General features: G+C 38.1%; 1 protein-coding gene across 10 annotated transcripts in view; it reads left to right on the forward strand.

The window, feature by feature from the left end:
* The window catches only part of MAPK10 (mitogen-activated protein kinase 10), a 182,942-nt gene that overhangs the window by 143,384 nt on the left and 26,858 nt on the right, over positions 1–12,700 (forward strand). For 9 of the 10 annotated variants that reach the window (XM_030007660.2, XM_030007694.1, XM_030007671.2 and 6 more), the window contains 2 exons: positions 7,349–7,531; positions 9,741–9,865. The exons of the other annotated variant lie outside the window; for it this stretch is intronic. In XM_030007660.2, the coding sequence (XP_029863520.1) occupies positions 7,349–7,531; positions 9,741–9,865 (308 nt within the window). The remainder of the gene's footprint in view (positions 1–7,348; positions 7,532–9,740; positions 9,866–12,700) is intronic. 10 annotated transcript variants of the gene reach the window in all.

Genomic DNA, 12,700 nt, shown 5'->3' on the forward strand with positions numbered 1-12,700 from the left:
CAGCGTATCTGAATTTATCAGCAATTTTTTCTTCACAGACAGTGCTTCATTTCACAACCACACTGTTACTTGAAGAGTATTTAATGCTAATTTGTGCCAATTTTTATGCATAAATAACTGTGGAAAGCAGTTTTGAAACTGAAAGATTGAATATTCATGAGAAATGCACTGTCAGTCATATATTTGACTGCAAAATTTACTATTTGCCATTTTCCAGCGGTTAAGGAATATAGGTCATTTGATATTGTTTCTGTTTACAGAACTAAATGGTCTGTTCAGCTAACTGAAACAAATTCTGTAGCAAAATAGATCCATCTTACATGGTCGTGGAAAATTCACCAGCAGAAAAATAGGAAATGCCTTTGAGTAAGTGTGGAGTGGAGTGCTTAGCTAGGCTGCAGCTCTATTCCACTCCTGTAATCCATTTGAATTCACTGAAGTTGCTTGGGTGGAGCTGAGAACAGAATTCACCTCTGTTCTTTTTTAAAATCCAATTGTGAGTGAATGCTTTGCAGTGCCCAAAATTCCCACAGTCTTTACTGATCCTTGAAATTTTACTATTTGACTATTTCTCTACCATTTTTGGTGTACGCTCACAATGCTGTTAATTGCGAGCTAAAGCTTTTTTTTTCTTTTTTTTTTTTTAATGTTATATGAAACTTCTTTTCAAGGTTGACAGCAGTAGTTCTGCTTACAGAGAAACTATTATCAAGAAGCTTGGATATACTTGTGCCTTAAGCAAGGAGAAAACGGCAACATGGTTTGTTGTGTTGCCTCAGGAGCAATTTGGAAAGCTGACTGTACCTGTGACTTGACTCTTGTTCCATGTGTTCTCAAAATTTTGTGAGGGAGACTGTTACTCTTTTCTCACCACTGCATAAATGATCTGAAGGAGTTAACAAGGTGCCTTAGTCCTCTGCTCAGCTGTGAACGTGGTAGTTATACATGGATTTTTTAAATTTTTTTTTTATTTTTTAAACTGCCGAATGCATTTCAGGCAGACAAGGAAGGATGTGCCTTTAAATTCTGTAGTTGGGAGTGCTTAGAGAGACAAGTATGTATTCAGTAGAGAGATGTAAGGTTAGCATGATGTCAGCTTCTCTTAGTATAAATCACAGATGGCCATACAAGGTGTCACTTACAGAGCCTTATTCTACAACTGCAGTCATGTTATGCAAGTGACAGAGATTGGGGTATAGGTGTTTTATGCACAGTTTTACAATTAATTTAGAATTTACTTAATAATACTAATGTTCATAGGCTGCCTCCTAGGCTAGGTACATGATCATCATGCATCTAGCTGTACATGTTACAAAGATAGAAGTGTACCACAACAGAAGGTTCTAGAAGCCTAGTAACAGCCTGGAGCATTAAGTCAATACTGCAATGTTGAGGAGACATCCACAAGGGAAATGGTAATACGTATCCAAGGGCAAGATTGCAATCCTGTGCTGCATATCTGGACTACCCACTAAGCACTGATTTGCTTGCTGCTGTGTAAGCAAAGATGCTCAGCAACTGAATGAAGTGCCAGCTAAAAAAAAATAGCAGTTGAAAATTTTAGTGAAGATACCATCATAGATATGCATCCAAAGGGTTAATGACAGCTACACAGCCAACACTGCAATCTCCTAACTTCCGAATGATCAATGGTAATCTTCTGAAGTAATTCTATTTATGTGCTGTTGTTTTTATTATCACCACTTATTCTATTATAGCATATAAATAGCAACTACTGTAAAGTTGCAAAATATTTTCTGTTATGGTCTAATTTTACAAATGCCACATTCTTCTCAAAGTGTTAACCTTGGCACAGAAAATGCTCTACACTTGCTGTCTTGTCAGATGCTAGTGTTTTCAATTCCTTTGTGTGTTTTTTGTAAATTGTGTTGACATCAGTATGTAAATTATGGGACTGTGGAAAAAATATGTATCTGACTGATGTCTCCCACAGTGAAGGTGGTTAGTTTGGTTTATATTAACAGATTTATTTAAAAAAAAAAAAGTCCAATCAAAAAAAATGAAAATGAGTTGAGCTATCAACTTTACAGCTTGTGTGACAGTTTGGTGTTGGGGAGGGAAATACAGAGGTGCTCATAGTAATTATTCTAATTTTGACAAGTTAGGAGCATCAAAAATTTGTACCTGAAGCAATGCGGTTAGTTTTCATTGCTGGAACATGCACATTTAAGGAGAAAACTATCAGAAAGATGGTTCCCTTAAGATTTTGAGATTGAAAAGAGATGAACTTACCCTGCCCGTTACGAAGGAAGAGCTCCGTGTCCATTTTGTTTTCCTTGTGTCTACCTTAACAAAAGCAAGATTTGACATGCCCTAGTCCTAATCATCTTCAGAGGAAGCAGGTTTAGCCAGAAAGAGCAAATCCTGCTCCAGTGCAGTAAAGCTAGTGTAGATGTGCTGCTTAATAGGTGAAGAAAGTGGAGTCCGGTATGCTAGGCAGGGAAGCATGATTCCCCACCATCACTACCACCATCCAGCACAATTCCAAATAAACAGGCATTTTGGCAGAATTACTTGTGTTCTCCAAATCACAGTCCACAGATACTGTTTGAGGAGGATTTTAGGAAGAGGTTTTTCTAGCGCAGCCACACTTTGGAGTAGTGTGGAAAAGCAATGATGGGTCTCTGGTGATCATCGGTCGGCTGTGAGATTTACAACAGGAGATTCTTCTCCCCACTTTTCAGGAAAAGGAACATGAACGATTACAGTAAGTTATTGCTCCAGGTTAAACAGCTGAGCACTGACAAGTTTCTGACTACCAGGAAAGAATGAACGGACTTAACTATACATGCTTTATCGTATGTTGTTATCTGTATTGCAGTGGAACTAAAACATCCTACTGCAAACAGTATCTCCTCCTGCAAAACCTTGGTGTTAAACATAAGAAAATATAATCCTTCACTCAAAAAAAAAAAAAAAAAAGGTGTGATTTACACAGACATAACATGAGAAGGAAAAAGAAAAATTATACCGTTTTGAGGCTAGCTAGCTTAAGTACAAAGACAACAATTTGTTGTCTAAATTTCATTTTTTAATCACAAGCTGTTAATTTATGCAACTGTAGAAATGCTTTTAATATTTTCTGATTGAGACAGAGAAGTATTTTAAGTTTTCCCTTACAGCCAAGCTCATTTCCTTAGTTGTTTGAATATTTGCAGAAATGTAGTGTAACTGAAGCCTGCAGGCCAACTGGAGGAACAGAACAGTGGTCCTTAATTCACACTTCTGAAATACATTGCATCAATGCACACATTCCATCAATGGGAACAGAAACAGAAGTAATGGTGAACTTTCAGCCTGTACCTCTAAACAGATGACTTGACTGTGAAATCTGATTTTTCCAATAGAAATACTTCATTGTGCATACAAAATATTATTTTCCCATTAGAAATTTTGTGCATTAGCTTTAGAAAAGTACGTCTCTTAATCTGCAGTTCAGATTCTAGTTATTTTCGAAGTAAATAACCAAGTAATTAGAAAGCAAAGGAGAACAATCCTTAAGACAGTATTAGAGTGCAAAGAGAAAAGGTGGTTGGGAAGCTTGAGGCAACCTGAAGCCTCAATGATAAATCTTCATTCAAAAGATACCTATTTTAGAACGATTTTCTTTAGAACTGTTTCATAACTATTTTCTTAAGTTGCTTTGCTGTAACTTTGTATGGCCATCTTAATGTTAGTAAAAATGCTACAGTGTTAGTGTCAGGGACAAACTAATAAATCCAGGTTAGATCCCTTCTTCTCTCAAGTCATACACATGCTATTGTATATAGTTGACACATTTTCCTTGATCCTATTTGGGGCAAGGGACAGTGGAGGTCATTCAAATAGCTTTAAAGCAGACATTTCATCATCTTCCAGAGCTTTGGGTTGTAATTCTTTCCAACTTCCAGTCTGTCCAACGTTTACTTAATTTCAAGGGGAAAAACAGAGTCTTCTGTTAGCAGAAGATTTTCTTCCTTTAGGTTTTTTTCACTCAAATACAGGTTAATCTTCTTTGGTCTGGGAAATTTCTGTTAGAGTTATGTGATCATTAACTCATAGTACCATTTTTTCAGTTGGTGTGCAAATAACGTCTATAGTCACAATCACTCATTGGTTAATGTAACCTACAGTAGGTTTTGATTCACATAAGGACTGTCCTATAGTAACATCTGTTTTCTGCAGAATTGCTGAAGTTAATTCTGACTGCCAGCTAGAGAAAGCTTCTTCTCTTTGCTTCAATAAGTAGAGCTCAGATATTTTTTTTCACGTTGGGTACAAGCTCTCATCGTTAGGTGCGCACCACAGATGCATTACAACCAGTGACTGTATAAAACATAACAATGAAACGGAGCTGGAACAGTATTCAGCAAGAACATTATTATATTCTTGCACATTTTCATGTATTGGACCTCAGAATATAACCCAGTGCTGGTAAGGCCTAGATAAGTGGAGAAACAATACTAGAGAGAAAATATGTGTCCATCTGACTGAAAAATGGTCTGTCTCCACCTGCTCTTGCTGAGCGTGGTTTTGCTGTTGCTATTATTAGGACTAAAACAGGTCCTGGGTGCTCCATCGGGCCAATTTGTGTGTGTGTGTGTATAGATACATAAAGACCAGATGAATATATTTTATTTAAGGGGTTTGGCAGTTTTTGAGTAACATAAGTCAGAAATCATACAATAAAGAAGCACGATTATCCATTCAGATCATTCAGTTACTCAAAACCAGCCTCCAAAATTGCTGCGGCCTAAAGCCTGACATTTTTGGCCCTTGGTGCAAGCCAGGGCTGCAAAAGCTCCAGTGCTGCCCTCCTACAAATCAAGGCTAGTCAAGCAGTGGAACATGGTGGCTCTGCCAGCTCCCTTGGCCTTGGCTGTTGTCTTTGCGCTGATGACTCATGAAGCTTCTTCCACCTCTTAAAATCTGCCAGTCATGTGTGGTAGCTTGCTTGTCTGTTGTCTCTTAGTGAGAGCCTTTCCATCAGCTTAGAAGAAATGTGTGCGGCGGGTACTGGCCCATTGTCTGAGGATTCTCCTTCTCCCCTCTGCATCACCATAGACACTGGTTCCCACCATGCAGGCCCTGTTCTGAGATCTTTTTTTATTCTTTTTCCCTTATCACACACACGCAGAGCATCTTGCTACATCTTCCCTCTCAATATGTCCTAGTCCCACAACATTTTCTAATCCCAAAGATCTCTCACTTTTTGGCGTTCATGAAATGCCTGAGAGATGGTTACCCTGCTCTGTACAAGCGTAAGCTTCTGACATCTGTTTTGAAGCAAGTCCTGTATTTGGCCCTCCCTGTTTATCAGATGACCTTCACTCAATCTGCACAGGTAATGCTTCCAGTAATGCTTTTGTAGCTTGGCTTTCTCACCCATTTAGCTTCTCTTGGCACAACTAACAGCACCTTCATTTCTGTATTCTTTGTTCTTCTCTGCAAAGCATTTACACACTATATTTTCAAGTTCCTCAGAAAGACCTGCTTCTGAAATAGTCCAGCCAGCAAACAATGAGGTGTGTTAACTTGAATACAAGTTTAAAATGTCAAAATGCTTTATTTTCTAATAAAATGTTTAATGAAATATTCAGGCTGCTCTTTGAGCAGCTATAGTCTTGGATAACTTTATTGTTGTTGCAATTCTTTAGTTTTCTGTTTAGGAAAAGATATTTTTCATGGACAACACAATGCATACAGCCTATGGAGTGTGTGTGTGGGAGTGGTTGTTCTACATAAATCCTTGATTTAGTTTAAAAAATTAAAGTTATTCAGAAAAAACTTCACAGACCACTGCTATTTCTAGCAACCTTTTTCAGTTGAAATTAAAACCATTCAAAACACTGTTTCATCGTTCTTAAAGCGTATGTTTAAACTGTTTTCATTTCTTTAAACACTTTTGATTAGTAAAGCTGCAATTTTAAAATTAATTATCTTATTTTTGTTCAAATAAGACAGTTCAGGTGAACCCAATTAAGTCTGTCTTGAATTTTCAAGGTATGTGAAAACACTAAGTTTCCATTTGTCTAAACTAAAACACTTTTCTGAAAATCGAATATTGCTACTACACCAAAAAGCTGGGTTTTGCCTGACTTTGTTTTGTTGTTGTTGTTGGAGTTTTTTTGTTGTTATCTTCATTCTGTTGACCTGATTTCTCTCCTAGATTGTGAGGAACTGTCTTTAGTATTTGGGAAACTTCTCCACACTTATGACACTCATGACCATAATAACTTAGAAGAAAAAAAAAAAAAAAAAGTCAGTGCTGAAATGCTTTGAATGTTTGTCTTTTAAAAGCTTTTTATTTCCAATATGTTCTTAACAAAACTCCTTTCATCATGTTTCTTAGCATCAATGTACCCATGGCTGCTATATTCTTCCTTTTTTTTTTTTTTTTTTTTTTAATGTTGTCATCAGCTGCTTAGGACTGTGAATTAGACAGCGTGATGTAGAGATGGTACTGATTTTACAGACTTTTGCTTAATAATTTTTTTTTGGCACTTGTTCTCAACATGGCCAGAAGAGCTACATAACATCTGTCAGATGCCTAATTGTTCTCTCAAGAAAACTAAAAATATTAACACCAAAAAAAAAAGCTCAGTACAAATTGCTGTAGTACAATTTCTTTTTAAGCATGAGAGCCTGTGCCTTATTAGTCAGCAATGGTTTAGCAACATAGCCATCACATTTGCAGTTGAAGAGAAACATCTGTCTATACCTGAGGCATCATTTGTCTATAGAAAATGAGTCCCAGTGCATACTTATAAAATCAAACAAATTGCTTTTGAAGGGTTGCTGGTTGGGTGTTTTTAGCAAAATTAGCACCAATAAAGTTATTGGAGAGAATAAACATACAAGTGCAAAGCAGATGAGTTGAAGGTGACTTCTGTCCTGGGCAGAACTCCTTTGAGCCAGCTGGGTCTTGCTTTCCACAGGCTGAATAGAGAGGGCAGGTGAACATGTCGTTCTTCCCTGCTGCACCCGTGTAGCCAAGGTGACATAGAGGCTATTACCTGCATGTAAAAAAAAGGAGTGCAAGTCATTGGACTGCAAGTTAAAAATAAAAATGGTAACAAGTGTTGACCCAAAGCAGGGAAGTGTATTTTCCCATGGTGGTGGTGGTTTTAGGATTGCACAGTGTCCTCAAGTAAGTATAGTTGTGAGAGAGTTTTGCCATTTGCAGGCTGTAGAACCTGGAGGCATAATGATGAAAAAAGATAGTGACTGTAAAGATGTTATGGAGGGAGTTAAACACCTCTGAGGATTCCCTGAGAACACTCAAACAGAAATGTCAGGAGACTACACTGGGGTTTGCATTTTGTTTTCCTTAACTACTGATGTTCAGATATTGATCAGTGGAATAAAGTTATTGAGCAGCTGGGAACACCCTGTCCAGAATTCATGAAGAAGCTGCAGCCAACGGTACGGAACTACGTTGAGAACAGACCCAAGTACGCTGGCCTCACTTTCCCCAAACTTTTTCCAGACTCTCTCTTCCCAGCTGACTCTGAACACAACAAACTCAAAGGTATGTCTGAGAAAGGGACATGGTTCACATGTCAACAGCTACAATGCAATGAAGGGTTTTTTTTTCACTTTTTCTTCTCTCTAGTTGCACTCCCTTGTAATGCAGTTAGTTGCAGAGACGAATGACTACATGGGTTTTGTTCAGCTGAGAGGCAGCTTCTGGAAATGACTTTTGGAGACCCTGGTGCTTGGGCAGCCAAGAGAACATACATTGTCACTGATGTGTTGAGCATATCCCAGTGGTGTTCTGTGTGATGTTTATGTACCACAAGGAACTGAAGTGTTCCTTTACTCTCATTCTTAAACTTGAAACACAAAGGAACAGTAGAACTTCCATCGGAAGATCTCAGCATTTGCACTGTTTTGTTTTAGGTGAAAAATACCAGTTCAGCCAGATGCCTGCCTCATAGCTCTACCCTTACTAGATGATTGAAAGATAGTAGCAACGTCAGCCAAAATGGTCTTGATGTAGCTGAGGTTTAATATCTGTTATGGGTGGATTTCTTCTTTTGAAAAATGCTGTGGGTCGGTTTGGACATGTGAAGTAGAGCACTAACTTAATTACAGTGTGACTAGATATACCCCTGTAAAATATAAGTTGCAATGATTTTAATCATATATTGAAGTCTTGTTTTACTTGAACAGGGCATTGACCTTCAGTTGGAAAGAGGGATTAATGTGTGTTTAGTATAGAAGGGATTTCTCACTGCAGCTCTGGAATTCCTGCAAACTTGTACTGTGTATCAGTTCTGCACCACTTGAGTACTTGGGGCCACTTAGTACGGTGGCATGTAATGGTTTTCAATTGCTTGCAATTTGCGTGTCATTACATTACCCAGAATACTCTTCCAATTAACAACTTTTTCATAGCAAGGCTGCTGTCTCAGCTCTGGGAGCGAAGTGAAAGGTCTGAGCAGAAGCTTTTGTGTATACAGAATTTTATACTCCTACTACAATAAAACTGAATAATGGAATTTTCTTGGATTTGGATCTGATGAATAGAAATTACTGTCAAACAGTGCTGTTATCTTTTGGATACGGGAAGCACATGCATTTGAGCATACTGAATGCCAGTTTTCGAGATATAGTCACAAAACAAGAAACAGTGCATTAAAAAAATTCTGCTTGTGCGTCATCGTATCATCCCATGCCCTGCCTAAATATTCCACCATAATGTAATGTTAATGGTTTAGTTAGATATCACTTTTACTCACCCATGTCTGATGAGATACCTAATAATATTTTTGCACTTAGATCTCTTTACATTCTTTTTCCTTTCATTTTCTTTTTCATTTACACAGAAAATAATTTTGAGCATGGAAGAGCTTAGAACACTACCTTGATAGTAATACTAGAAATATATGTTGTTACAATTTTTTACATGGGTTTAGATGGTATTATATTTGTTACAAACTCCAAACAGTAAAAACAGTTTGGGTAACAGAAGGATGAGTTTGTGGCCTGATAGGCACAATGGGCTATATTATCAGGTAAAATATATCAGTGTTGCAACATAAAACTCAATGTATATATAAGGCAGGGCATTTCTGTAGTGGAGGATGATGTGTCCCACTGATTTAAACTTTGTTATGTGGGACAAACAAGACTTCAGCAGTTCCAAGGCACTTCCATACCATTATGTGTTGATCCCAGGCTACAGATTTGACATTATTGCTTCTAATGGGATGCCCGAAGATAAGCCTGGTACCTATGCCTCACTAAAATATTTAATGCCTCCCAGCAGGCTAGGTGAAAAACTTCAAAACATACAGAAAAGTTTCGATGTTTTTCTGAGCCATCGTAAGAGTACCTGTAAGTTTCAGGCTTTGATTTAGTAATGCCATGATTTTAGACTTCATTATGCGAGCTTTTGTTTTCTGATCCTGGCAATAATACAGATAACTCAAGCACATTTTTCTTGGGTGTATTATTCAGCCCTCTACAGGGAATCTGCGTACAACATGTAAAATCTCACTGAAGCTTGTTAGGGGGCTTATGGTATGCAGCCCTGATGTTGGTACCTTTCTAATGAATCTGACCTAAAATGATTACTGAAGAACTCTTGCTATAACAAGGCATGGGGCAGAAGTACATTCAAACAGTCTCTAAAAGGGTTGTGTCATTGTTACTTTACTAACCCAATTAACCCTCCTCTGGAAGCAGTGATTGTTTTGTACTAATACTGTGCTTATCTGATTTCATTGTTCTAGCCAGCCAAGCCAGGGACCTTTTATCAAAGATGCTAGTCATTGATCCGGCCAAGCGAATATCAGTAGATGAAGCCTTACAGCATCCATACATTAATGTCTGGTATGACCCAGCAGAAGTGGAGGCGGTAAGTGGGGCGTGACTCCTTACTTCAGACTGCTAAACACAGATATGATTCATAGATTCTTGCTGCTTGATAGCAAGCATGCTATAAACAATGTTGTGACTGTGGTGGTCTCTGGATTTACATGAAATGAGATCTGTAGGGACAGGATGTATCTCTGTTAGATTAACTGACAATAGATGGGAGAAACAAAAACACATCAAGCACATGAAGCCATTTTCTGCTTTCTGCTAGACAGCATGAAGAAAGGATTTTGAACCTAGTAGCTCCCCTGGTTTTTCTAGTTATATAAGTCAGTCTGGCAAGATACTATCTTCCTCTCTAAACCTTTCCTTGTGGAAAACAGCAAACATCACTTCCTATGTTTGTGTTCAAGGATATATGTGGAGAGGAGGAGAATTAAACAAAACAACACAAAATCCTGAAGTTGGGATTCAGAAAAATCTTAGCAGGACAGAAATTATTCCTTAAAATGAAGCAGGGTATGTGTTTCCCTGAGCCACAGTTCAGTGTTCAGTATCAGGTACGCTGTGTGCAAACAGAAATGGAATTTTTCTTATAATCCTGTCATGCTCTAGACACCTCTCTATACCTTGATGAGTCTGGTATTAACAGGAATATGTGCAATCTGTAGGCACTTCAGTGACATGGTATAATAGGTATGTAGGTATAAATTCAGAGATGTTCTCTGTAGTACTATGTATGAAATGTATGAAAACAGAGCTCAGTATTTCAACAGGTTTAGAAATCTTACTTAACCACAATAGGAAACTAAGACCCTGAAACTTGCAAAATTAAATCACTGCTGTTTAGCAATATGCTCCAATTCAGTGTGTGTTCTTGAAAGTGCAGTAAACTTCAGAAGTAAACAGAATGCACAAAACCTCATCAAATTTCACGCGCATAGGATTTTTGCAGGGTATGTTACTTAGGAGTGCTTTATAGAGGATGGTTCTGCTATCTAGAGAGCCTTTAGTTTGTGTGTCCTGTTTAGTTTTCTTCAAGAAAGAAGTTTATCAGTCTGAAGTGTAAACATTTGATACCCTGCAATATTTTACCCCCTGGCATGTACATCTTAGTTTTCCTCTTGAAGATCTCATTCCATTGTCAGGTACTTCTGTTGTATTTGTTTGCATTTCTTAACTCCGTTTTATGGAACTACTCAGATGTCAGAACTCAGATTTGAGTCCCTCTTTAGACGTGCTTTGCCTGTGAATTTAACCATGGAGAGCCACTTCTGATGCAGAACAGGAAGGGAATTTGGTATAGTGGATATTTCAATGTAATGATTTGCCCAATTTCGAAATGTATGCTCTTAGTTGTATTTCAGATTAAAGCGGAGGATGAATTTTTGTCATAATGAGGTTGCCCTTTTAGAGGGAAAATCTTGCCACACGTGCCTAGAATTACAGTTGATACTGAACCCTGTATTACTGTCCTCTTACACAGAGATCAGGGGTACATCTGTGGCTGAAGAGACAATGGTTTAATTTCTGATTGTACCATAGAGTCCTCACATGATCTAGAACAAACCACATCCTTTCTCTGGATCATGACTGTAAAACAGGAATAATAATTATTCATTTTGCCTGCCAGGTGAATTGGCTGGAATCTAATGAGCCGACTAACTCTCAAAAGCCTGCAGTAATTACATTCTAGTTCACTGAGGCATTAGTCTCTCACATGCACCTCCTGCCACCTTAGATACCTGTACAAATGTGGTGCCACACACTATCAAATCACATTCCTTGTGTTTTCACTCTTGGCTGCATTTCATTGTTCAGTAAATGACTACAGAAGGTGTAAAGCAGTGGAAAACCAAACTGTCATTGCTCCCATAGCACCTCAAAGAACAGAGGACGTCCTGTGAAAAAGGAGCAGCGCCTTTAAACGTTCAAACACTCAACGTTGTCCCAGTTATTTGTAGTTTGCATCTTCGTCTGAATTGCATCTTTTTACATAAGCCTCTGTTCTTTTCACCCACCTGGTTCTTCGCACAGTTATTGTGTAGTTAACATGAGCTGAACATCAGCGTCCCCAGCTGCTTTTTCTGTCTCTCTTAGCTTCAAAGTTTTCTCTTCCAAAACATGCCTTATCTTGTCAATAACATACTATAGAATCATACTAATACTTTTGTCATGAGTACTTTGACAGCAAAGTGTTATTGAATTGCTTTGACACCAATCACTCTATGGTACAGAGACCCTTCTTCTTTTGGGACCACAGCAGGTTAAAAATCAGGAGGGTTCAGGTTGTGTGCAATGTAACCTAAGCAGAAGAACATGGGATTAATAAATATTCATTGCATTTTGTCAGAGTGCTAGGAATTTTAGAAAGAGCCTGGCTTCACTTAATGCTCATTATTTTTCCAATCTCATTTTCAGAGGGAAAGTTGAACTAGAGGACTTTCTTTTCGCAATTAACAGTTTATTAAATTATAAATTTCCATCTGTTCATGCTGACACACCTTCAGTGGCTAGCTGTGAATCATTTACTAATTATTTTCTGGAGAAAACTTTACTCAGTTGGTTTTTCTTTCCCTCTTGATTCAGCTGTGGTAGTATAGTCAGTCCATGTTTTTCATCTGCATTGTCTCAATGATTCAGTAAGTTTCTCAAACAGATTCATGGGAGATTAGTGGCTTTCTGTTCTTTCTCAGAAGAGTGTCCTGAGGTTCTGGGACTGCTACTAACTGGCTGTGCCTCTACGAGGAGTGGTTGTTGCTACACTGGAGAGAAAGTTTACTCCTGCATCCATGTTACAACTTGCCACTTCTGTCTGAACGCTTGATGTCTGATCAGCTATTAGTTCTTTACAAGACAGTAAAGTACCTGTCTA

This window comes from Aquila chrysaetos, chromosome 1 (genome assembly GCF_900496995.4).
Source record: "Aquila chrysaetos chrysaetos chromosome 1, bAquChr1.4, whole genome shotgun sequence".
Lineage (NCBI taxonomy): Eukaryota > Metazoa > Chordata > Aves > Accipitriformes > Accipitridae > Aquila > Aquila chrysaetos.